Source organism: Plectropomus leopardus, chromosome 2, assembly GCF_026936395.1.
Source record: "Plectropomus leopardus strain MGB_pleo_1.0 chromosome 2, ASM2693639v1, whole genome shotgun sequence".
Taxonomy (NCBI): domain Eukaryota; kingdom Metazoa; phylum Chordata; class Actinopteri; order Perciformes; family Serranidae; genus Plectropomus; species Plectropomus leopardus.
The window spans coordinates 15,978,593-16,002,783 of record NC_142177.1 but is presented as its reverse complement, the minus strand read 5'-3'; the positions used below and the strand labels follow the sequence as shown (position 1 = coordinate 16,002,783).

Below are 24,191 nucleotides of genomic sequence, written 5' to 3'. Positions count from 1 at the left end.
CTTTGACTTCGGCTAAAAGATTTAAAAAGAGAGGCCTGGCAAAAAGCTTATCAAGTAGTCCTTTCTGCCAGGGGTGTTTTTCCTGAATGAAAACGCACAAATCACTAAGCAATATCTTTGTTATTCTAAGTGGTCAGGGCCTCCGCTGACCTCTTTGAACGATCATGCTTTTACCGTCTGTGTCAGGAGTTCAAAGCTCTTTCCATCAAAGTAAATCTTTGTCCTTTGTGACAATGCCTCAGTATACCTCTCATTTCATTTACTGTGTTTATTCACTCTTAATGCCGACCCTGGCGTTTTCTTGGACGCCTGGTGACGCGTGCTCTGCTATGAAGTTGCCAGCGCCCTTTGCCCCTTTCTGTCAGGCCCCTCTACTCTGGTCTAATGCAAGTTGATGACAGTGGACCAATATGGGGGCCAGTGACAGTGACTCGAATGAGGGGGGCTGTCAGCAAGACAATGCAGTGGTGTATTGGTGGGTCAAGGGTCACGTTTGATCTGGGGAGGGGCCCCTTCCCAGTTCATCCCATCAGCACAGACAGACTTCTGGGAAACTGCTGTGATCCTGGGGGGGGAAAACCCAACAAAACAGAGTTGAATAGGATTCCCAAATACTATACTGACATTGAAAAGTGGTTTATTTAGGATTAAAGGGGGTGGAGGGGTCCTTTTGCATTGTGCTTACCGATGCTTTGCCTGCCTGTATATTTATACCTAAAATTGCATGATTTGAATAATGCATTTTGTATCTGCAATTGCATGAATTGTATTCCGTGTTTAAAAGACAGTTCAAACAGATTAAGCTGTTGCATTATGGTGAATGGAGTATGCACTTATGTAGCTCTTTTCTACCTTAAAGCACTAAGCGCTTTACTTAGCTCAGTCGCCCAGTCAAACCCACCAATGGAATTGCCACACATGGCGCTTGCCTTCTCCTTAGGATCAACGTGGTTCTGTTGATTTCATCACTTAAACACGTGGACAGGAGGAGCCAGGGATCGAACTAAGCATCCTGTGACCTGCTCTACCTCCTGCAAATACAACTGATGCAAATAATATTGTTATCCAGTGTATTCAGTGAAATAGGTATTGTTTAGGTTCAAGTATGTGTAAGCAGTTTGCATTAGAGAACTGTTCTGGATGATTACAGAACCCCAGAGAACTTGTGGGCAAAGTTAATGAACCCTGCATGTGGAAAGGGCGTTTTAATTTGACCCATTTGCACTAATTCTTAAGGTATTCTGAGGGCATTTCAGCACATTACAACAGCAGGAAAGCCCTCATAAAAAGGATATAAACCTGTTAAGGAATGACTTGATGTTTAAATGGAGCAGCAGTCTGAAAGTCTTAAACTGCTTTCCTTTAATGACTTGAACCTTTACTGGAAAGGGCAGTTTCCCCTATGATGACCCACTTACTCCACACAGTTGATCTAAAACAAATGTGTTACCTTATATTGTGCTCGTGTCAGGAAATAACATTATAATACAATCACTGTTATACTTGTTGGCTTCATTTGATATGGGAACTGTCAGTGACTTATTACATCAACCAACAGTTTTCTGTGGGAAGTTCTATCACAAGGACAAATAAGCAACACAGTCGGTGTCATTTTTAATCAGATTTAATCACAGTATCAACCCAAGATTCACGCAGTTGATATGACTTGTTTTCTATTTTTTCATCTTTATTGATTTACATCATTACCAGCAATAAATGAACAATAAAACTAGTACATTACTTTTTAAAATAAGATGTATGAGTCGCCCACATTTAAGAAGGGGAATAAGCATTTTATTAGCCCCTCTTTCTGCGAGCCCTTCCTCCTCCCTGAATGAGGTGAGAGGTCACAGCATGTTCCTGTCTAGTACAGTCCCTCGCTGGTCAGGACAGCACCACACGCTGGGCCGCATACTCGTTCAACTCTAAGCTTGTCGCTTCCCATCCATCCCCTCATGCAACGCCCCCTTTGATTATCAGAGCACAGTCCAGCCCTTCTCCACTCCCTCCTGTAACGTTGCTGTGTGTGTGTGTGTGTGTGTGTGTGTGTTTGTGTGTGTGTGTGTGTGTGTGTGTGTGTTTGTGTGTGTCTGCCTGTCACACCGAGTTAGACTCCCAGTAACTCGGTGAACCCGGAGGTGAAACAAACTGCTGCCGGTTGATCGGGCACGCTTTTCCATTGGGCCAGCTAACCACGTGGAACTGGGTGTCATACCTTTTTTTTTTTTTTTTTTGAGGCATAAAAAATCCACAAAGTAATCCATGAACTACCCTTTATCATGCAGAACTTAACAAATGATGTACATTATGAATCCCAATCATGCTGTTTGACTCAAATAATGCCAAAAATGAAATCAGAATCAGAATTTCAATGCTTTGGAGTGTACTTACTTTTGACAGCTGGTCTTTTAACACAAAACATACCTTTTAATTTTAATTTCCATTGTTTTTCCCTGTGGCATCTTGCAGTGCTCTGCCTCCTGTGGAAGAGGTTTCAAGTCCCGCAAGGTGGGCTGTGTGACCGGGTCAGGCCGCCCCGTCCCAGAGGAAAATTGCCAGCATCTGTCCCCCAAACCCAGCAAGCAGAGGCGCTGCAGAGGTGGAAGATGTCCTAAGTGGAAGACTGGCAACTGGGGAGAGGTAGGACTCTTTGACCCTGCTATAAAACCCTCCTCCACAACTCTTGTTCTCACGCTGCCAGACATGTAAGCTCTTTTTTCTCTCCCTCTTTCCACTTTAATTTTTACCAGCTTGCTGGCAACTATGTGCATATGTGTGAAAACATCTGCAGCTAAACCTGACTGTGTTTATGCACCATGCCAGGCTGCTAAATAAGGCCGGGTGCTTTTACACATCACATGGTGGTTTGCAGCACAGGCCTGGGGCGGCTGCTAACAGGGGTTTTGAGGTAGCGTTTGATGGGGTTACGACTTAACAGATCAGAATGACAACAGGAGGGATATGCAATCACCCTCCCTGATCTAATTTAAAGGAATACTTCGCCAACAAAGTGATCATTTGTTTATCAATAACTCCCCGCATGTTAGGTTGAATTAATGAAGAAAACTTTCCTTTTCTTGCATGCTTTCACAGTGAATGAAGAATCCAAAAATTCTTGATGAATTGACGTAAAAAGGGGGCCACGTTTAACAATAGCAGAACTATATCAAAACATCAGTTCACCTTACTGTTCAAAAGTACTGTGCCTGGGTGAGCACGTGAATTTGAACTCTGCTCATGCATTCCACTGAGCGGAGTTTAAATGCACGCAGAAGCCGAGGTTTGCTGCATGTACGCGCACGAGACTGTTTATGCAGAAGTGTTTTAAATCGGAATATTTGAGCAAAAATGCATATGTTTGGGAAATACTGAGCATACAATTGGATAAATGGGACTTGGATTTGTGTGAGAGTTTTTGGATTCTTCATTCACAGCGGAGGCATGCAAGAAAAAATGACAAATTCACACATTCAACAAAACACGAGATAAGTAATTAAATTTAAGTAATTATATTTCACCCACAAAAAAATTGTGGGTGAAATATTCCTTCAACTGATGTTAAGTCCAGCCAGTGTTACTTTAGCCCTCTCATGTCTATCCTCTGTCCCTTTTATCCTTCCCTCTCACTGTTGCTCCCAACTTTTTCTCTTAAGCCCTCTCTCTCTTTCACTTTTCGTCCTCTATAACTCCTGACTCCCTAATGGGAACCACATGTAAGTCTTTTCTTTGAATGTCCTGCTAAAGCAGCAATCCACTAACATCATCATGCCAGACACAATCACAATGTGCACCTGGGCTGCTGGAGAGCCCGTCTGGTGCCTGTTCACTTTTTCTTTCCCTCCCTTTACTCTCTGTGTCTCCTTCTTCTCGTGTCCTCTTGCTCCGAATTCACCCCACTGGCCAAGAGTCCGAGCACAGAGCCACATCTGTGCTCCACACGTCAGAGAGGATGTACGTTTGCTCTAAACAGCTGTGGACTGGGACATAGGCCAGGAGAAAATGAGACTCCACACGAGGCTCTTAAGTCAAGTACAGCATGATTACCCAGGATGCAGCAGGCTGCCTAGTGGTTCAACTGCTGAAACTGCATTACAGTGTGAAAAATGTAAAGTTGTTTCTAGGACTGGGCAATATAGAGAAAATCATACAACAATATTTTTGACCAGATACTTTGATATCGATCAATATTGTAGTATTTACTTTTTGTTGTTTTAACAAAATAATTATACAATGATATTTTTTGGACATATAATCATCAGTAATGTGGATATAACTGACTAAGTGGGTAAAGGCAAATAATAGAAAAGCTAGAACAGTCTGGTAAGTTCAGAACATTCAATCACTTTACTGTACTGCAGCCTTTAACACCAGGAGAAGACAACACTTTGAGGGTGTCTACAGGCCCTTCAAAAGTTTTCAAATGTCTTAAATTCAGTTTTATAAATAATCATCTAATTCACCATCGACGGGACCACAAATGTACTACTTACCTTTATACTTGTCTGCAGTACTGGAATAGGAAAAAGAGATTATTGGCCTAGGAATACGTCTTAAAGTTGGTTAGAATATTCTTGAAAAGGTCTAAGAAAGCATTAAATTAAAGCATTTGATACTTGTAGAAATTTAGGACTATATCTTGTCTTATATCACTATATAGCCCTGCCTTAGTTGTGTCACACATGAAGGAACATGAATATACATATGTAGCGGACTGGTAGAACCTCAGCTTTATCATCTGCTTCCTGCTCCCTTAACCTGCAAAAATACGAACAGTTATGAGGGTCTCTGTCTTTCCCATGTACACCTACACAGAGACTCAAACATGTATCAGTCATACTTGTTATCATAACGTACCCCCCAAAACCCTTGAGACCCCTATGAGAATTACATTTACATCAATGCATTGTCGGTTGTTCAGATGCATCATCTGTCTGAAGAGAGACACACGATAGTTTGAGTTAAACTCCAAATGCAAGAAGCAAAGTGTAAACCCCCCAAAAAGAAAAAAATGTCAGCATCGCTTGTATCATGGGACTGTTTCAGTCATCTGGGTTAACGGCTGATCAAAAGTCAAAACAGCCTCATCATCCCTTACTTATTCCTTGTGTTTTCTGTAGAAATGTGTTCTGTAATATAGCAGAAAAGACATGCTTTTATTTTTAAAAATGCTGTTGTAGCTGCAGCTACACACAGACTCCCAAAACCAGCCACTTTCCAGGCTCCAACTTGAATTTCTTCATATTTCTGTAAAAAACACATCAGTTATGTTAAATTAATTCATAAAAGTTAAAGATGAACAGAAAGGCGCTGTTGCATTTTTTTAATTATTGCATATTTCCCTAAAAGTAGCCTCAATGATTCTCTGAGCCCTCAGTGTAATACATTTATATAACAATTAAAATAAGAGTTGAAATTCCAACGTCTCATACATAAGTTAGTAAAGAAAACACAGTTATCTTTTACACATATTAACATCGTGGGCACATTTTGAGAGAATGTGAGCATGATTACTCCAGAAGTCGAAAAAAATTGAAAGACTGACATCTCACACAAGTCAATTAATAACAATAAAATAGATTCAAAAAACATATGTTGGTGTTAGACTAGTGGCTATAATCCCTTTTTTTTGTTATATTTCACAAAAATAAAATCTCATCTCTAGAAAACAAACTAGAAATGCCATTTTGTGATTGAACTCGTGGGTTCACATATCGCGACAGTGACAATATTACAGTCGTAAGTTTACAATATTATAGCTATTAGGTTAAACTGAGTAGTTAAGGTGGACCAGACTTTTCAGAGTACTTATCTGTGCTGCTTTCAGTGCTCAGCATCGTGTGGCGACGGCATCCAGCGTCGGGAGGTGTTCTGCCAGGTCGGAGACCGACGGAGCCCGCAGGAGACCGGCTGCTCCCAGCGCTCCAGACCGGCGTCCAGCCGGAGCTGCCGTGTGGCCGACTGCCCCTCTCGGTACCGGTGGAGAGAAGGAGACTGGCAGACGGTAAGTTGCCTCTGCAGAACCGCATGGGGAGCAGCTGACACATAAAGTTTAAGCCACTTTGTCTCCAGCGGGCGAGGATGAATCTGCTGTCATATGTGAGTTATGAGCCGCTGCTGGTCGGAGGCAGTGCTGTCAGGAGGCCAGAGGGGAGGAGAGGAGGCGCGCTGCTGCTCAAACTCTTATGAGTATCAGATGATAGGGCTTTTTTTTTTTTTCAACACAGCTGAAGTCTCATTTTAAAGTGGATAATTTCTGTCTCCATGCTGATTGGCTAGTTTTTGGTTTTTTTTTTAAGAAGCATTTGAAAAGTTATGCAAATATACACTTGTGAGGCATGCCTGTTAATTGTCTAAACATTAATAAGCCTTCTGCATGTTGAAGTTAGATTTAAGGCCCCCAAGAGAGCCAGTTTTCTCAGTCACCCTCTTTTTATTGGCAATGTGGACCTACATAAATACTATTTTCTACTAAAGTTCCATCAACTTTGGTTATTTCTTATGAGATGTGCTGAAAGTATTTGAACCTGTGCTTCAAGCTGGTTTGAAGTGGGTGGGTCTAAATTAAAAATAATTTCTATGCCATACAGCTGTGCACCAGTTAGGATCTATGAAATATTTGAAATGATGTGTGATGGCAGTTTTGGGGTTGTTTGCATATATTAACCGGCTGTTGTCAATTAAATTTCATTTAACCCAAGGTGCATCCTTCTGAGCTGAAAAATTAAGCCAACACAGAAGTACCAAAAACTGCAGTTATTTTAATGGCCACTTGAGGCTGGCTCCAGAAGAGAGTCGATCCACATAGACCCCCATGTTAATATTCCCAACTTTACAGCAGAAATAAATAATTTCCACTTTCATTACAGGTGTATGGGGGGATTTATATATATATATATATATATATATATATATATATATATATATATATATATATATATATATAACTCACCTTTATATTAAGGCTTAATGTTAGGCATAATTTAGTGTGGGATGCTACCTGACGATAGTGTCCTCTGCTGCTCTGTAAGAGCCAACCCTTGCTCCTCCACAGTGCCAGCCTATTGCCCAAATATGGTCCCTTCTGGCTCCAAAAAACCCAATACGGAGACGGCTGAAATGCCACACTTGAGGCTTCAGAAAAGAAGTCCACAAACCAGTGGGTGTCATGATAGCTGTGTCCATTATTTTTAGTCCGTCCAGGTGAAGCAGCTTCACTGAGTTTATGACTTTAAACTCTTATTAATAATACCTAATTTTTTTTTCTTCTCCAACATTTGCTTGTTCACTTATTAAAGAATTTGTTGTTTGCTAATGAGAAGTTGTTACGAAATCACATTTACAAACTAAAGCATTTCTTGACATCACCATTGAATATGACTAAAAATCTATTATTTGTTCTGATTCTGAAAAAGCTCAAAATTAAAGAGTCCTGTTACTTGATATAAGTTTGCAGCCATGAAAGCTATATTTGATGAGTAAATTCTAGCTAGTAACAGTCTGCTAGTTTCTATAGGTTAGAGGCTACAGATCACTCTCGAGAGTTGGGTTATTAGAACAGGCAGCTGCAGCAAGAGTTTCTTCTTCACTGTGTTCAAGTGATGTAGAATCTGGGTCAATGAGCAGCATGAAACATCTTCTCTGGAAGGAGAGTCTAATTAGTTTGGAGAAGTGTGTGGAGCTACCCGCCTGGACGTCCCAATTAACAGCTGGATGCAATTGCACCAGTTCACCTGGCATGGGTTAACACGCCTGTGTTTAATGCTCTTTATACAGTGTGGAGTCGCCACAAATCAGAGATGATGTCTTAAACTTACGTTTTTACTTCTTTGCACATGTGGCCTCTCTCCATAGGCCTAATCTTATTAGAATCAAATATTTTTGCATACACCTTTGTCTACCGTTGATATTGCCAAAACATAATGAAAGTCAGGAACCCCCTGGACCCATCATGCACGGTTAGTTTCATTCCTGCACAGTACAGCAGCACAGTTCACAATAGCAGTTCCAGGTATTTCAGTTGTTTGACAGTGTTGAACATATTAAGAGTGATGAAGACCAGCTGGAGTCAGCTGCATTTGTAACAGCACACAGTGTTTCTGACGCAAGTGGAAGCCTCTCTGAGCTCTTGCTAAAATGTTTCGTGCTTAACTTGCGTCTCTTGCAGATTGAATGTTGCAATAATTGAGTTGCTACGTGGACCTGGATGTAATAAGATATACGGGAGGTCCAGGTGGTTCTGTGGCTTTGAATGCACTTCATCTAAGGTCACCACCGTCACAGCAGCACCATTAAAAAGTGTGATTTATTTCCTTTTTGCTGAGATTTATATCAAATGGCTACCTTCACTCTGTCCCAAGGAATACAAGAAAAAATCCCACACCTCTATAACTAAATACTGTACATTTTGCATTTTGTTTGTACAGAAATCTGTAGAAAAGAGTTACTGCCTGTAACTGTCTTGGTCAGGTGCAGTCACTTCCTGTCACAGACAAGCTGTTTTCCGCTGCTTTCAGTCCTTATACCAAGCCAAGCTCATTTTATCCTTACTCCAGCTGGAAAAGAAAGAAAACAAGAACATTTCCCAAAAGGTTGAGATGTGGGCCTACCTTTAAATCCACCCTTTCTGTATCCTGTGGTTGGCTCACAAAAATGCTGAAACCCTCGTCTTCCGATTGAGAAAACAATAGATGTGTTGATCTTTACCTGTCTTTTTGTTTCTCCATGATGGTGATAGTCATGGTTAAAGGCATCATGTTTTTGGTACATCCTTCTGTTCCATTCTTGTGAATGCAATATTTCAACAATATCTAAACACCATGAGGGAATTTTTGCAAATTTGGCATAAGTGTCCACTTTGACAAAACAATGAACTGATTAGATTTTGGTGGTCAAAGGTCAGGGTGACCTTGCATCTGTCTCATTCTCATGAACAGGATATTGGCAATGATATCCACTTGGACTCAGGAATGACCAGGTTAGAATTTGGTGGTCAAAGGTCAAAAGACAAAGTCCCATCAAACATGTTTTGAACACAAGTCATGAATTCATATGGTCGTTTCTGACAAAATTTCACACAAGTATCTAATAGAATAAAATAATCAAGCAATGACATTTTATATCCAAAATGTAAATGTCAACTTCACCTTGACATCATAATGTAAACAGGTGCAGTGGTAAGAACAGGCGACGTCAGATAAAAACGTTTTCCAATCTGTCCATTTTGGGTTGGAGCCCTATCTAACATGGGTCAGTGTTGGTATGAAAGGATAAACATGCAATTCTGTACTTTATGTTGGATTATTATAACCTTAAAGTAGATACTGATTTCTACTTCCAGCCTTCTACCAGGTTTTTACTGTTTTTAAGCAGCTCTATGTAGAAAATATACAGCTTTTATATTAAGTCTGGTCCAAGTTGTTGTTCAGCTGTGATGTAAGAGACTGATATAAATGGGCCAAACACAGGTGTCCTGCATAAGTCTTATCCATAAAACATTGAGATGGTGGATGTCTGCCACCAAGAAAACGGCTCATTAATTTGTCAGCAGCATTGACTGTGTTGTGATATTCTTGTGTTTTGGGGGACAGTGTGCAGTCACTTACTGCTAGTGAATTTCAATGCTGACCTTTCAATCGACACATTTTTGGCATGGACTGTAAACTTTTTCAGAAGTTAGAAGTTGTTTGATCTTAGCTCAGGACTTGGCTGTGTCCTCAGCTCAGGTTCATCCGCTCAATAACATAATGCTTTCCTCCCGGCTCTTATCTGCTGTTTTAACATCTCTACACTGTAGTCCCATGTGGTGAAGGTCTCACAAGAAGACAGGAAGGAAGAAGGACTGTTGATCCTTTGCATTGATACCTTTAAATTGATGAATATTGATAATCCATCCTCGTAGTTGCACTTACTGTTTGCTGCTGGACATAGTAAGTGCATACATTATGGGGTCCTTTTTAATCAAAAAATAAAACCTTTTTAATCACCACTTAAATAAATTTAGTATTGTTTCTCCTGAAAACGCTTATATATGATTTGCCATCTTTGTAAAAAGGGATGTCTGTCTTGTCTCTGCAGTGCAGTAAGTCGTGTGGAGCGGGCCACCGACGACGGGCCTTGCAGTGCGTGGACCACAACCGGCAGGAGGTCCATGAGATGTACTGTGTGAACCAAATCAGACCTCCAGATATAGAGAGCTGCAACACCCATGCCTGTGAACTGATCTGGATCACAGGGGAATGGACTGAGGTTAGAGAAAAAGAAGCTGTGAGCCATTTAAATGATGCAGTCCCACTAAGGGCACATCTTAATTGTAAAAAGTCAGTTCTGAATAGGTAATACTTTACTCTTCAGAATGACCGTTCATGCGAATCACCGTCTTCAGATCGAGTGATGCGGAAATGACAGAAATCACCCATGTTTCCTGTGTGGAATACTATTGTTATTTCATGCATTCATGATTTATTCTCTCTTCTAGTGCTCAGCCAGCTGTGGTCAGGGCTACCGCCAGCGTCTGATCTCCTGCAGCGAGGTGCATGTGGAGAATGACAACTATGAGTATGGCCATCAGTCTTTGTCCAACTGCCCTGGGACCCCCCCTGAGAGCTACATGCCTTGTAATTTGGACCCGTGCCCGCCGCCACAGGGGTGGAGGGTTGGAATCTGGGGACCGGTGAGTGAGTCCATGTTTCTTAATGTTGTCCAGTCCTCAGTCAATATTTTGTCAAGGGGGCATATGCATGTTTTCAATGTTAGCTTTCTAGAATAAAACTATTTATACTTAAAAAAAAAAAAATGAATTTAAGATTTATCTAAGACTGATTGTGATGTTAATATATGCAAGTTAAACAGGTCTTCTCTAATTTTTAGTGATTTATTGCAAGTTGAAACTAATTCTATGATTGTCCAAATTAAAAACATGTTTCACAGCACCTAATACATAGCAGTACTGAAATGAGCATAAAATGTGCACTAAATTTGGATGAAAACTTGCAATCTTATATCTCATTAGAGGCCATTTTTGCAAACACGAGACTTCGAGGTTTTCTTAAACATAAATGACGTCATTAAAGAAAGCCTTAAAATATACCTTATGGCCAATTCCAAAGACTTTAGAGAATTTGTGATGACGAAGGGAACTTTGCTCGAAAAGAAATGGAGTGTCGTTTCATTCAAAGACAAGAAAGTTGGCTAAAAAAGGCTAAAAGTAAAGCTGAAGACCCTACCTGGAGTGTTTTTCTCTACAAAATTTAGCACAGAGGCTAATCAGATCAAAAAACATTATCAGAAAGAACTGGAATATTTTACAGTGTGATACCTCATTGCAAAACATCTTTTCAGAGCCTCCCATTTTTAGCTTTAAATGCTCACCTACTCTGAGTGATAAACTTGTGCATAGCTATTTGCCTGCATAGCTATTTGCCTGCTGACCTTAAAACCACCTGGCTCTCCACAAAATGCCTGTGGACATTTTCAGGGTGGTGGTCCCTGTTGAACTTTTCTGAGAGGGAGGAGCCAAGTGAAATATTATTTCAGACTGGTGGACTCTGATTTCTGAATGCTTACACCTGCTTGATGGATTTACCCTTTGAGTATAAATTTGTGTCATCACAGTTTTGTCTGTAACTTCCTGAAGAAGGCTAGATGCTGAAACTCGTCGAAGTATCTATTGTTTTTTAATCTTGTTCTACTTTTAGAACCTGCCAATGTAATAAAGGCATTTTAACTTTCTTCTTCAAGACAAGTGCCTTGATTCCTTCCTGTTTTTTTCTAATTTGTTCATGCCCTTCACCAAGCAGCACCATCTTTTTTGTACTTTTTTTACTATTATCAGTTTCAAGAAGCTCTCCTGTTTTTTGGCTTTTTATAAATAAGGTCATTTTTGCCGGACATCAAGGGGTAAGTGAAGTATTTTTCAATTTAGACCCTATTTTCACATTTTTTAAAATTGACCCAATATTGAGCAAGACAGGCTGCAACATAATCATTCAGAGTATGTTCACACTGTCAATATACGTCTTCTAAAAGTGCTTGTTTTAGCCACTGATGATGTTCAGATTGTTATTCTAAGTGTCTGACAACATTATGGAAAGGATCCGTTCAGAGATCGACCTTTTTGTTTAAGAGAACGATCCCTTTTTATTTACCAGAAACAGCCCAGATTTGGCTTGTTTGTGCTTAAACAAAAAGGATCTTACTGTTTAACAAGACAGTCTATCGCTGTGGGGATCCTTTCAAACTGTTTTTAAATGTCACACAGTTTAAACAATCTGAGCCTGTAGGTGGCAAAAACAAGCACCGTTAGTGGATGTAAACTGACAGCGCAAACATGCGATACATTTACAGCTTGCTGAACGGCTGGAAAACATTTTAAAATTTCTGTCCCCATGAGTCACACTGACACCAAAACATGGGAATATAGGTCCAGGTTGCAAAAAAGCCAAAAAAAAAAAAACAAAACAAAAATACCTAACTTACCCTGAAAGAACATTGTACCTTTTGTTTGGTTTTACAGTAAATTATCAGTATTGAAATGACAAAAATGACGCATACATTTTTGAAGGGGAAACTATTAAAGATGAAAACTTCCGATATGACTGTCGTCCACAAGATTTATTTCCACGCTGTCCTGGTTTTCCTCCTCCCCTCCAGTGTTCAGCGAGCTGTGGTGATGGTGTGATGGAGAGGACGGTGCAGTGTGTGTCAGCAAATGGTCAGGAAAGCAATAGGTGTTCTCGAGACGGCATGCCAGAGGCCAGAAAAGTCTGCAGAAATCCAAGCTGTGAGTACTGCCAAAAAACTGCTGCTCTTTTAACAAAGGTCAAAGCCACCAGGGTTAAGCACAGGCCAACTGAATGCATCCCAAATTCCAGTATTAGGTATGGCCTGACTCGAGCCGGTCATCTCAGAGATTCCATCTGTAGTGAAATATTTATGATGCGAGGCTAACATCAAAGATTCACTGTCCAGTGTATTTACTCCCCTACGGTAGGACAGGACATCAAAGAGTGAGTGGCTTTTCGTTTTCTTTGATTCGATGCAGCAATTTGCCACACTTGACTTAACTCCTGAAATTTGTGTTTGCATGCGTGCACACGTGTGTGTGAATAAAGCCCAAGCGCCTGTCCTGTGTTAAATCTTTGCACAATACCCTCCTGTATACTTGCTTATTTCTACTTCTTTTGTGTCTCAAAGGCCATCTACCTTCTAGCTGTCAAGATGTCCAGAGTATGAACGGCCCGCTCCCAGACAGCGAACACTTTCTCAACATTCATGGAAAAGCACTCAAGGTAAGTTTATATGATGTTATTATCTGACAAGTGCACAGTTTATGAGGTCATAACAGGTTTTGATACATGAGCAAAGAGAGACAACTGACATTTCAGATGAGTTAAACACTGTCAGAACATTTTATTGCTTTAACTGTTGGCAGTACAGTGAAAAGTTCTTGAAATTCATCTATACCAGATAGATAGATCTGTTTGTTTCAGTGGAAAAGCACTAAATCCCATGCATGGAAAGAATTTCTCTGTAAAAATCTGGTTCGATATTTTATCACCCTTAAATAACAGTTTGTATGACAACGGTAGTTCTCAGTGCTGGAGGAATTGTGGCTGTCAGTCTGCGAACCACTACCATATATTTTGGGAATGCCAAAATTTCCAAACTTACTGGAAAGAAATATACATAGTATACAACCATTTTTGATACCCATATACCATTAGATTTCAAAGGCTATATCCCCCTGAAATAAAAGAAACTGGCAAATACGTAAAGGGTATCTCGCAGCAGCAGAGAAAAAGGCGCTGATCAGAAGATGGATTATGCATGTTGGTCCCACCATACATACCTGGATAGATGTGACAATGGCGATTTAAATGATGGAGTAGGTTGCTTTCTCTTTGCACTTGAATGACTGTGAGAAATGGGTACGATATGTCGGGGCTCTGAGACCTGACTTTGTTGGGATGGTATCTTAAGGGAAGATTATTAACTTCTTGTTTAATAATCATTTTATTTATTTTATTTTATTTCGATCTTCATCTCTACCTCTATGGGAGGAAAAAAGGAATGTTATATGAACAGATGTCAGCTAGAGTCAAAGACGAAGGCAAAACTCCTATGAGGTCTCTGAACCTTTTTGCGCACAGGTTGCTGGGACACTGATAATCCAACTGTATGGTTTTAATTGATAAATGTTTGTTTCAGCAGTTATAAGTATGTGCATTTGCTACATGCCTTTTGATTTTAACTAAAAGAAATGACATTTTCTTTATATATTCAAATAAATAAAACCCCTAATTACAATAAAAAAGAAAAGAAAAAGAAATTCATTTCTACAAGCTTGTGTTTAGGCATATGTTTGGCCCCGCTGCTCATTGAAGATGCAGCATATTTCATAACAGTCAGAGGAAATTCTTTGACTGCCTTCAAAATGACTTTTCAGGACAGGCCAGCTCAGGTCATCCAGAGGGATTGTCTGCACTGTGCTTCTGTATTTTATGGGGCTTGTAATTGCCATCATAATACTTCTGTTCAACTCCTCTTGCTCAACACCATTATTGTTCTTCCTTTCCTAATCTGCACATTTGGATTACTTAACTTTTTTTTTCTCTACCACCTCCATCTCTTTCCTTCACCCTTGGTTCCTTACTCCTCCTCCCTCTGAATACCACCTCTCCTCTTCCTCCTCCTCTGCCTTTTTCTCCTCAGGTCTACTGTGCAGGAATGCAGACAGAGACTCCACAGGAGTATATCACCTTGACGACGGGAGAAGGGGAGAATTTTTCAGAGATCTTTGGCTTCAGGTAAACAGCTAACAGAATAACAACAAGAATAGCCTGCATCATTACAAAATCCAACTGACTCCTGGCAGTGTTTTTTCTCTGTAAATTAAGAAATTCCATGGAGGTGTTAAGTTGAACTAAAGTACTTTGTGCCTGTGTTTCCCAGACTCAATGACCCCACCCAGTGTCCAGCCAATGACTCCAGAAGAGAGGATTGTGACTGTCGGAGAGACTACACCGCCGCCGGCATCACCATCTTCTCCAAAGTCCGCCTGGACCTCAGCAAGATGAACATCATCAGTGAGTGGCTCATACACACACAAAAATCACACACAAACACATACAACAGCATCCTGTGCCAGTGTTAACTCCACATTACTCTCAAATAAGAACTCCCTTTGCCATTTAATTATGTCCGTGCTCACGAGGGTTAATGGGCTCAAGATGTCTTCGAGGTTCATTTAAGCAACACACAATTACAAGGCTTGGGGGGATTAAATGGAACTGCTCTAAGTAGATGGAATTATACTGATATTGCCATTAGGCTGACCCTAAAACTAAGGCTAGATTTAGACCAGCTAAATAACACAAGTCATTATGGCAGATGTGAGCTATCATTACAAAAGTTCATCTGAGGTCCTGAAGCAACAAATTTCAGGAAACAAATTTCCAAGAATATTTTTTCAGATCTTACTTGATCGGCTTGTTGGTTTATGTTGTCATTCAGCTACAGATTGGCAGTTTGCCGTCACCCGAAAAGGCAAGAGTGTTCCATTCGCCACAGCTGGAGACTGCTACAGCGCTGCACGTTGTCCACAGGTGAGAACATCAACAGTAAGAGGAGGGGATATTCACAGCAGAATGTAGACTGTTGTCATGGCAGGAAAAGCACATGTGTGACAATAATGGCTAAGTACTTTTAATGCTTTGAAACCTAGACTGACAATACTTTTCTTATGTTGCATTCAGACCCCTTTCACAAGTATTTAAACCTTTGAACCGTGAGCAAATTGGTTTGATTTCTTTTAAAAATATGAGATGAGCAACTTTGCGAGCAATGTCCTGCAAAATGCAAGAAATTAGGAGATGTAGAGAATTGTTTTTAAAAAAGGAACCATATTTCAAATTATCATAATTATATATTTAAAGTTATTTTGACATAATTATTAAAAATTTTCAAGCAGTTTTTTTCCCAGGTAATTTCCCTGTGTCTTTCTCTTTTTTTACTTTGCCATTTTTTGTTTCTTTTCCTAATTTTCAGGTCATTTTCTTCTACTTTTTTACTAAATTCTTGCAATTTTATGGGTCATTTACTCCTAAGTTGCTTGATGCCTTCTTCCCATGTTTTTGAAACAAATCAGGCCAATTTTCCCAGGTTTCAACGGGTTAAATATCCTTGTAAGCCATTCTGTTGAGCCAGGATGTCTTGGAGCAGACATACATATTTAGTGGTAAGCAGTTGTCACTCGTGTAATGAATTACACTTGTGCTCCTCTTGCTACAGTGTGACATGTAAAAATATCTGCTGTTAAAAAGCAGTGCATCAACGTACAGTCGAAGTATAGAAAGACAGTAATTCTCAAGCACATTTACTCACCCAGCCAAAACAAGATGACAGTCGTTCAATACTATTTTGGTTAGTTACAAGGTTGTGGACCCAGCTGCACTCAAAATAGTTATAGTCCAGAATATTCAGAATAATACAGAAGTCTGGAATATTGTATGCTTTCATGTATTTGGCCGTGTAGTAGGAAGTCTAGAGGATGAGGAAATTTGTAATGATGATCACGTCCACACCGGGCAAATCAGTCAGGTTGTGAGAAAGATTGCTTTTTTTCATTTTGTATGGTTCATGTCTAACATGAGTTTCAATTTTCCGACAATATCTGCTACGTGCAGGTTACCCAACCCTTTTTATGTATTCACTTTTCTGTATTTCCAAATTGCTCAGTATATGCTTTTATCACTTCCTGCCCTCCATCTGAATTTGTTTCATCGTAAAAGTCATGTCAAAGCAAACAAGCTGTTGTTATTAATTGATTAAAAACATTCATTCTTGAAATGTCCAGCACCTTGGCCACTCTCATGTATTTTTTGACATTTATTTGATACATTTCTCTGGGATTTGCTATTTAAATCATCTTGCTGCCCCTCTGTCTCTTCTTTCAGGGGCGGTTCAGGATCAACCTCTCAGGAACTGGTTTTAAGGTGGCTGAGGACACCTCGTGGATCTCCCAGGGCAACTATGCAGTAGCTGATATAAGAAAATCACAGGTAATGGCAATATGTTGCATATATATTTTAGGAAATCTCCCAAAACAACAGCACACTTCAACTGAACAGTGAATATTTGGCAAGGTCCTGGGTACATGGCTTTATAAAATAGTTTAAATGTATCTATTCTGTAGCTGTAGTTGTAAAGTGTCCTCTAGCAACTCTTCTAGAGCATACATTTTGCTACCTTTCCTAAACTCTTCTTCATCTTCTCTATTCTTTTATATTCCATCCCTCCCTCCACTGTTCCTTCTCTCTGCATGTCGTCTTCGCTTCAGAGCTCAAAGTGGGCATAGTCCCAAGTAGGTTCTGTATTCCCAGCTCCACTTCTCCCTATAAACTCGTTGAGAAAGGACCCTTACTGGGCAGCTGCTCTCTCTCAAGTGCCCCTACACCCTCCTCTTTTGAAATGGAGCTCAAGCTGCAGAGTGCATTTTAGTAAGGCAAAAACAGGAGGCAGTTGAGATGCCAAAAAGTGTTCACAGCCTGATTTCCATAGCCAGCCGGCCCGCCGCGGGCACTCCAGGCAGTTTAAATAAAGCCAGGCTGTGACAGTGGGACAGGGAGAGCACTCCAGAGGGGATCAGACAAACCACTCACTGCACGCTGTGGCTTTCATGTCGTGGGATAGTGTTGTCGGTGTACTTGTCTGATGCTGTTTACTTTTCTAGATAGATTTTAGGAAAAAGAAACGCTGCATTTGATTAACCATTTCAGACCTGGTGACAACCTGCCTGGTGGGCCTCAGTCTTTGTGTGCCTCATGAAAAGGAAAAGCTGATTTACGAGTCACCACAACAACCCCTCAGCAAAAACCTTTAAAAACAAAGACCCTTTTTTTTCTAACAGATCTTTCAAACTAACATCTATTTTGCACTGATCAGTGATGGGGGAAAATATGTCTTCAACACAGGACAGATAAATTCAAGAAGAGCTGATCCTGAAAAAAGTTATCTTGCAAACATACTAATGTTCATTTAAAGGTACGTATACAGGAATTGTTGGTTACTGTTTGTAAACAGTATCATCAAGAGCCAACCCCAGATTCCCTTTTGTTTGCTATATTTCTGTTTTGTGGGCGCTGTTTCAGCAATTTTTGAAGCTTCAACTGGTATGCATGCAGCTTACAGTCTGTTACCTGGTCAGTACCAGGCCATACATTAGCTCTGTGCCCAGGAGTGTCATGAACACAGCAAAATAACAAGAAAAAAAATACAGGCATGCACAGCAGAGTCTCTGAAGATAAATACACCACCACACACTTCTAGTGGATCATAAGTGACGGCTGAGAGGGATTACATCTGTATGATTTTATACACTTTATAGGGAAAATTCCTGCAACAGCAGCAGAGCAGCAGAATCACAAAACTGATGTTATTCCTCTTGTATCCACAGGATGGCAGCAGAGTGTCAGGAATATGCGGAGGCTACTGTGGTAAATGTACACCGTCCTCTGGCTCCAATCTGCCTTTAAGAGTGGAGTAGATGTAATACCATCAAACAGGTACGAGATATATTTTACATAAAACAACAATACTTTTTTACTGGTTTCCTTAAGGAGAGTTAGATTTAAGACTTTTTAATGCCACTCAGAATGAAGTTTAGGGCCAGTTTTCTAATAAACAAACATTGAAAAACAATTTTATTTTGCCCAAATGTTTATGTAACATAATACATGATGTTTTTTTGCCCAGTGAAAACATCATGTAAAAGCAAAAACAACATTTTTTAAAGTGGAACACATGCCAGGCAGCAAGCATATTATCATAAAAGCACTTCCTTTACCAACAGAAGTGGGAAATATCTCTCATTTTTGGATAGTTTTCTTGGTGATTTTATGTTTTTCACTCTACATGTGAGACCTTACTTCTGGGATTCCCATCATGACAAGTTTAAAAAGAGGAATTTATTCAATTATTCAACAGAAAAGAAATGTTACTAATTATTCAGAGCATGTCTGGGCATTTTTAAGATGTTTGAAAGAATAATTTCAGGCCTTATATTCAGATTAATGAATAAAGTGCCTTTTGAGACTTTTTAAGGATCCGCAGGAACCTTGTATTAGTAATTAATTATTCAAGGCAAAATCTGTAATCCAGATAAAGACTTTTGACCTACCACCAAATTCAAAACACATGATGGGAAGAATGCTAACTCTAGATCTAAGTAAGTATTAGTTCATGTTTTTAATGCTCATAAGGAATGGTCTAAACCAGTAATAAAAAGAGGAATAAATCAGGTAGATCTTTTTTTAATCAAGCAGTCAACTAAATATCGAGGTTTTTATATTGCTAAAAAATGTATGACAACAATCTGCGTCTCTTATCTTTCCTTTGTCCATGCTACTCGTGCTACTCTGCATGTTTATGAGTTATTAATGAGTCAGTGACTGAGTGTTAATATTGTTTGCATGTCTTTTTTTTAGCATCTATTTCCGTTCATCTCGGCAGTTCTCTTCAGGTCCTCATTGTGTCAAAACATCCCTCCTCTTTGGTGCTACAGCTAATTCAGAGCTCAGACGCACCTTGACCTCTTTTACTCCCATTTGTGCATAGTGTAAATGAATCTGGTGTAAGTACTGTACATAGCAGGGTAAAAAATGTCTTATTTATTGTACTCTTCATTTATTTTTGTATTGTAATATAATTTAACTGTTTTGTTGTCGAGCACCACACAGTTGCCATGTATACGATTTTCACCAGAATGTGCCTTCCAATTTGGATATTTGCCATTTGGACCTTTTCATTCTGTCATTACTCCACACTGCATGTGTTACAGCCATATGTTCCTCTTTAGACCAGTTCATTACGTTGGGTTTATTCCAGTAATGTTATTGTTGTGATGGTCAACAGACCTGTTCATATTCAATGAGGTGTCTCCAACCAGTCGGTCTTTTTTTTTTTTTTTTAACCTTTATCACTTCAGGCCAGATAAACAGTCACATGCACAGATGCCCAGTATAACCAAAGACCTGTTTGAATTGTGTGCCAACAAGTAGATCCTTCAGAGGACTTTACCAGTTACCAATGGTGAAAGTTACCAGTAAGTCCAGCGATCCCTCCAGTTCTAAGGTGTGGGCAACTGCTGCTTTAAGTTCAATCCAGCCTCTTTCACTAACTACCCTGCTGTACACTGTGGCAGTCTAAAACGTCTTCGCTCATCAGCACTCTTCTCATCTTGGTGTCTTGGTGTACTGTTGAGGTGCTGTATTTGTAGCCAATCATATTCAAAAGCAAAAAGTAGGCGATTTGAGGGGCACTGCCATCCCCTGTGTTAGCAGAATTACCTAATTGCATCTGTCTTGTTAACCTGCCATCTCTCTTTATCTCTATGGTCTGCTGCAGACCTAATAACCATGAAGATTACTGAGGATTGTTACATTTTGATTGAGTGTTTCTGTAGAGAATGTGAAGGTACGTCACGCCATGTGGGAGAGGTGCACCATTTTGCGTGATACAAGCTCTGAGATTATACCTGCTATGGTGTTCATGCCTGATTAATTTTACTTTTTATATTTTGTTGGTTTAAACCTTTGAAACCTGGATCAACACCACTTTTTCTTGTGCTGATTTCAGATGCCTTTATTTAAACCTTTAAATTCTGAGCAAAATATTGCAATTTCTTTGAAAAACATGGGAAAATAGGCAATTAGCAGGCTTGTGCGAAATGTTCCACTAATTGCAAGAAATTAGTAAATGTAGAAAATTAGTTCTATAAAGCTAGGGAAAAAGAAAAAAAGGTAAAAGAAACAAGGTAAAAGTAATTGCTTATTATCATAATTGCTTATTTATTTTTTAAAAATGTTTTTCTAGGTCGTTAGCTTTTTTTGTTAAATTTTGTTAAATTTAAATAAAGTCATTTTCTTGTACTTTTTACTAATTTCTTGCTAATTTTTGGGTCATTTCTTCTTTCATTGCTCATTGCCTTTGACAATAACTAAGACAAGTGCTCAGGTTTTAAAGGGTTAAAAGGGTCAAAAAGAGAGAGTGACACCCTACCTTTGCAAGTATGACTGTGCTACTGCAGTTTGTTAATTAGCAGAGCATGCACTCAGCCACTGCAAAAGTGTTCATGAGCTTCTAGGTATTTGTAACTTTTAGACTCCTGCAAACTCAGTAAGAAAAACAATAGAGTTTACAATGTCCAAATATGTAGAGGGAGGTAGTGCATTGGGGTCAGTAATCCAGCCTTGGGCTGTCAAGTCACATGGATCTGTGTTGTTTATCGTGATTAGCTTGTCTTGATATAGTTGCTGGACCACTGTAGCAGGTCATGTTAGTTAACAGACAGTGTTCTTTACAAGATGGCACCTCCATTAAAAAACATTTTACATGGCGTGACGTCAACCTCACATCCTCTATTTTAACTTTTGCAGCATCTGTAGCATTGGTTTAGCAAACACAAAACTTAGAGACCAGTTGCACAGGTTAAATCATCTTACCTGATGCTGCTCAGCCAATAAAATCTGTGCATTCTCATAAACATTGCAACTCCAGTCTGTCAGAGATATCAGTCCGAGAAAAGTAGTTTCACATGGTGTGTTCTAAAGACAGAAAAGTTGACAGTGGAAACAGAACTTTAAATCAAGATTAGGCAGACTCTTAAATGTTTGTCTGTCCAGTGGGCAGTTCAAAACTGGTATGTCTCATCCAAGGGGCAACCTCTGGGGCTGAAAAATAAGGCCAACGCTTGAGTGCCATAAACTGCAATTCCTTGAATGACCACCGTCATTTCACCGAATGAAACCGTCCCTCCTGTAAGATTTTAACAAATAAAACCAACTTAACTGTGGCCAGGCTGGACAGGAAAGAGGAAAATGCAAAACATAATAACACAGTACAGGAAAATCAGGTGTTGCTGCTATGACAATCTCACCTGCATTTAGAAAATCCACCCTTTTTGATAGTGTAATATAAGTAGTTTTATTGAACGTGAAAAGGTAATTATTTGGATGAAGTCAATTTATTCTCCTTTAATTTAGTACAAGATATATAGTGAATCAGTTCTCTGCCAGTGAAGGGTAAGTAAAATATACAGTATGAACCTTTCTGTGATCCAGACCTCAGCATCAGTGTCACTGAAAATATGTTTAGACTTCAAAAAAGCCGTAAAGAACCAACACGTGAGGCAGTTGAAGGATATAATAATAACCTATGTTCCTAGAATTGTGTATGTTGACAATGACTAAGTGTGGAGGTGGGATTTACAGACCAGACCGAGGGAGGAAGTGAGATGTTTACCCACACACAAACACACTGTACACATAGAAACACACTGGAGGACATTACCGGATCATGAGGAGGAGGTTGCACTGTAGGTTACAAGAACTGCAGAGATTATGCTGCCAGACTTCAGAGAGAACCAAATTCCTTTGTGTTGTTGCATATCTCTCAGGTAGCGTGCAGTGACCGTGGAGAGCCATTAGCCTTTAGCTTTCACAGAACAGTAAGGTTATCTTATCTGGAGCAACTTGAAAGACACACCTCACCTCAGGCCAATAAAATTCCAGTAGACACTCCAGAGATATGATGCACTGGTCCGACCCTGGAGACACCTCTCAAACTGCTGAGCCCACAGGCCCCGCAGTGTGATTTCTGTCCAGATGCTGTCTGTAAACCTCTGCCTTCTGTACCTCACCTTCTTCCCTCCATCTTTGTTTTTTTTTTTTTCATGAGTGTATCCAAACTGTACATACTGATATGCTCCTGTGTAGAGCATTCTGACGTCTTGTTTTTGTGACAATATCAGGGTACTTTTTCTGTATATGTATGTTTTTGTATCTTAGCCAGGTTTATGCAGTTTTGTGAGCATTTTTTTTTTCTGTTACTGAAACATTGACAGACAGTATGAATTCAGACAGTATTTAAAGGAACAGTGTGTAAGATTTAGGTGGATTTAGTGGCAGCTTGTAGTGACTAGTGACTAGTGGTGCTATCTAGACCCAGTGTTTGGTTTGTCAGTTCTGGGCTAGTGTGAAAACGTGGTGCAACATGGTGATCTCCATGGACAAAGAATTTCTCTATGTGGATATAAACAGCTCATTCATAGATAAAGGAAACACAACTATTCTTATTTCCAGGTGGTTGTACACCAAAGGAAACATACTCATTACATTATATTCCATTTCTGCCAATATATCTCCCAAAATCCTCCACACTGGACCTTTTAGCCTTAACTGCTGCAAGGCTCATGTATGTACAACTGATTAAGAAGCCATATTTGCTTTTCTAAGCCGTTCTGTCCATGGTGCTACTTCAGTGCCTCACTGTACGTGCTAATATGCACACTTCAGCCAAAGGGAATTTCACAGTCACAATCTGCCTCTGTACAAGAATGAATTTATTTCTAAAGACACAGGGGAAGTAAACATTTTGTGTCTTACTGACAGTTGCAACTGATAAATGCACTTCTCATTGTGAATGTCAGAAGCTAGTTCAGTCCATAGAGTTCTCAGGTGTCATAAATGAAGGGATTATTATGATATTTAAGTGTATTTATCTTATTTTACACATTTGCCACATGTTTATCAGGTAACTGAAAATGTATTATTGAAGTTTAACAAAGTGTCATTTGTCAGTTATATTATGCTTTATTTTATATGCAAATATTTATTGTACCTTTTCTTTATGTGAATGTACTTAGGCTTTGACCATAAATGACTATGAATTACCATTCAGTATGGCCATAAAATGAACCATCTGGCAACACATATCCTGTTTTGTGAATGTGTTTATTTATGTGCGTCATATCTGCATATAGTGTATCAGCAGAGTTTGCTGCTGCCATATGAAAGCATGATTTATGTATGAGATCAGATAAGCAATGATCAGAAGGAAATAAAATGCCTGACCTATGTCATGCTTTTCTATCTGCTTTTCACACTAATATATCATTTTATCAGTTTGCCCTTTATGTGCAACCCAACTGTAACACCTGCTGTAAAAATGTAAAAAACACACAATGGTCAGATTAATGCTCAGATCATAAAATTCTCACTCCATAGTGCTTCTGCATAATTATGATTACACACCTTATACCATTATAACAGTTTGGCTCTTAGCCTGACAGATGTGTTTTATGGATTTAATCTAGTCTGTGTCTGTATGCATAACAGTGAATTATCAGGCCATCTAAC

The 24,191-nt window shown here is 39.5% G+C and overlaps 1 protein-coding gene across 1 annotated transcript in view; it reads left to right on the top strand.

Moving 5' to 3' along the window:
- Positions 1 to 23,761, top strand: part of adamts9 (ADAM metallopeptidase with thrombospondin type 1 motif, 9) — a 57,593-nt gene extending 33,832 nt beyond the window's left edge. The window contains exons 29-40 of the mRNA XM_042502509.2: positions 2,470 to 2,640; positions 5,825 to 6,001; positions 10,075 to 10,245; positions 10,475 to 10,669; positions 12,649 to 12,778; positions 13,192 to 13,286; positions 14,710 to 14,804; positions 14,950 to 15,083; positions 15,511 to 15,602; positions 16,953 to 17,057; positions 18,452 to 18,560; positions 19,482 to 23,761. Of these exons, the coding sequence (XP_042358443.2) occupies positions 2,470 to 2,640; positions 5,825 to 6,001; positions 10,075 to 10,245; positions 10,475 to 10,669; positions 12,649 to 12,778; positions 13,192 to 13,286; positions 14,710 to 14,804; positions 14,950 to 15,083; positions 15,511 to 15,602; positions 16,953 to 17,057; positions 18,452 to 18,541 (1,455 nt within the window). The 3' untranslated portion in view covers positions 18,542 to 18,560; positions 19,482 to 23,761. The remainder of the gene's footprint in view (positions 1 to 2,469; positions 2,641 to 5,824; positions 6,002 to 10,074; positions 10,246 to 10,474; positions 10,670 to 12,648; positions 12,779 to 13,191; positions 13,287 to 14,709; positions 14,805 to 14,949; positions 15,084 to 15,510; positions 15,603 to 16,952; positions 17,058 to 18,451; positions 18,561 to 19,481) is intronic.
- The last annotated feature ends 430 nt before the right edge of the window (positions 23,762 to 24,191 follow it).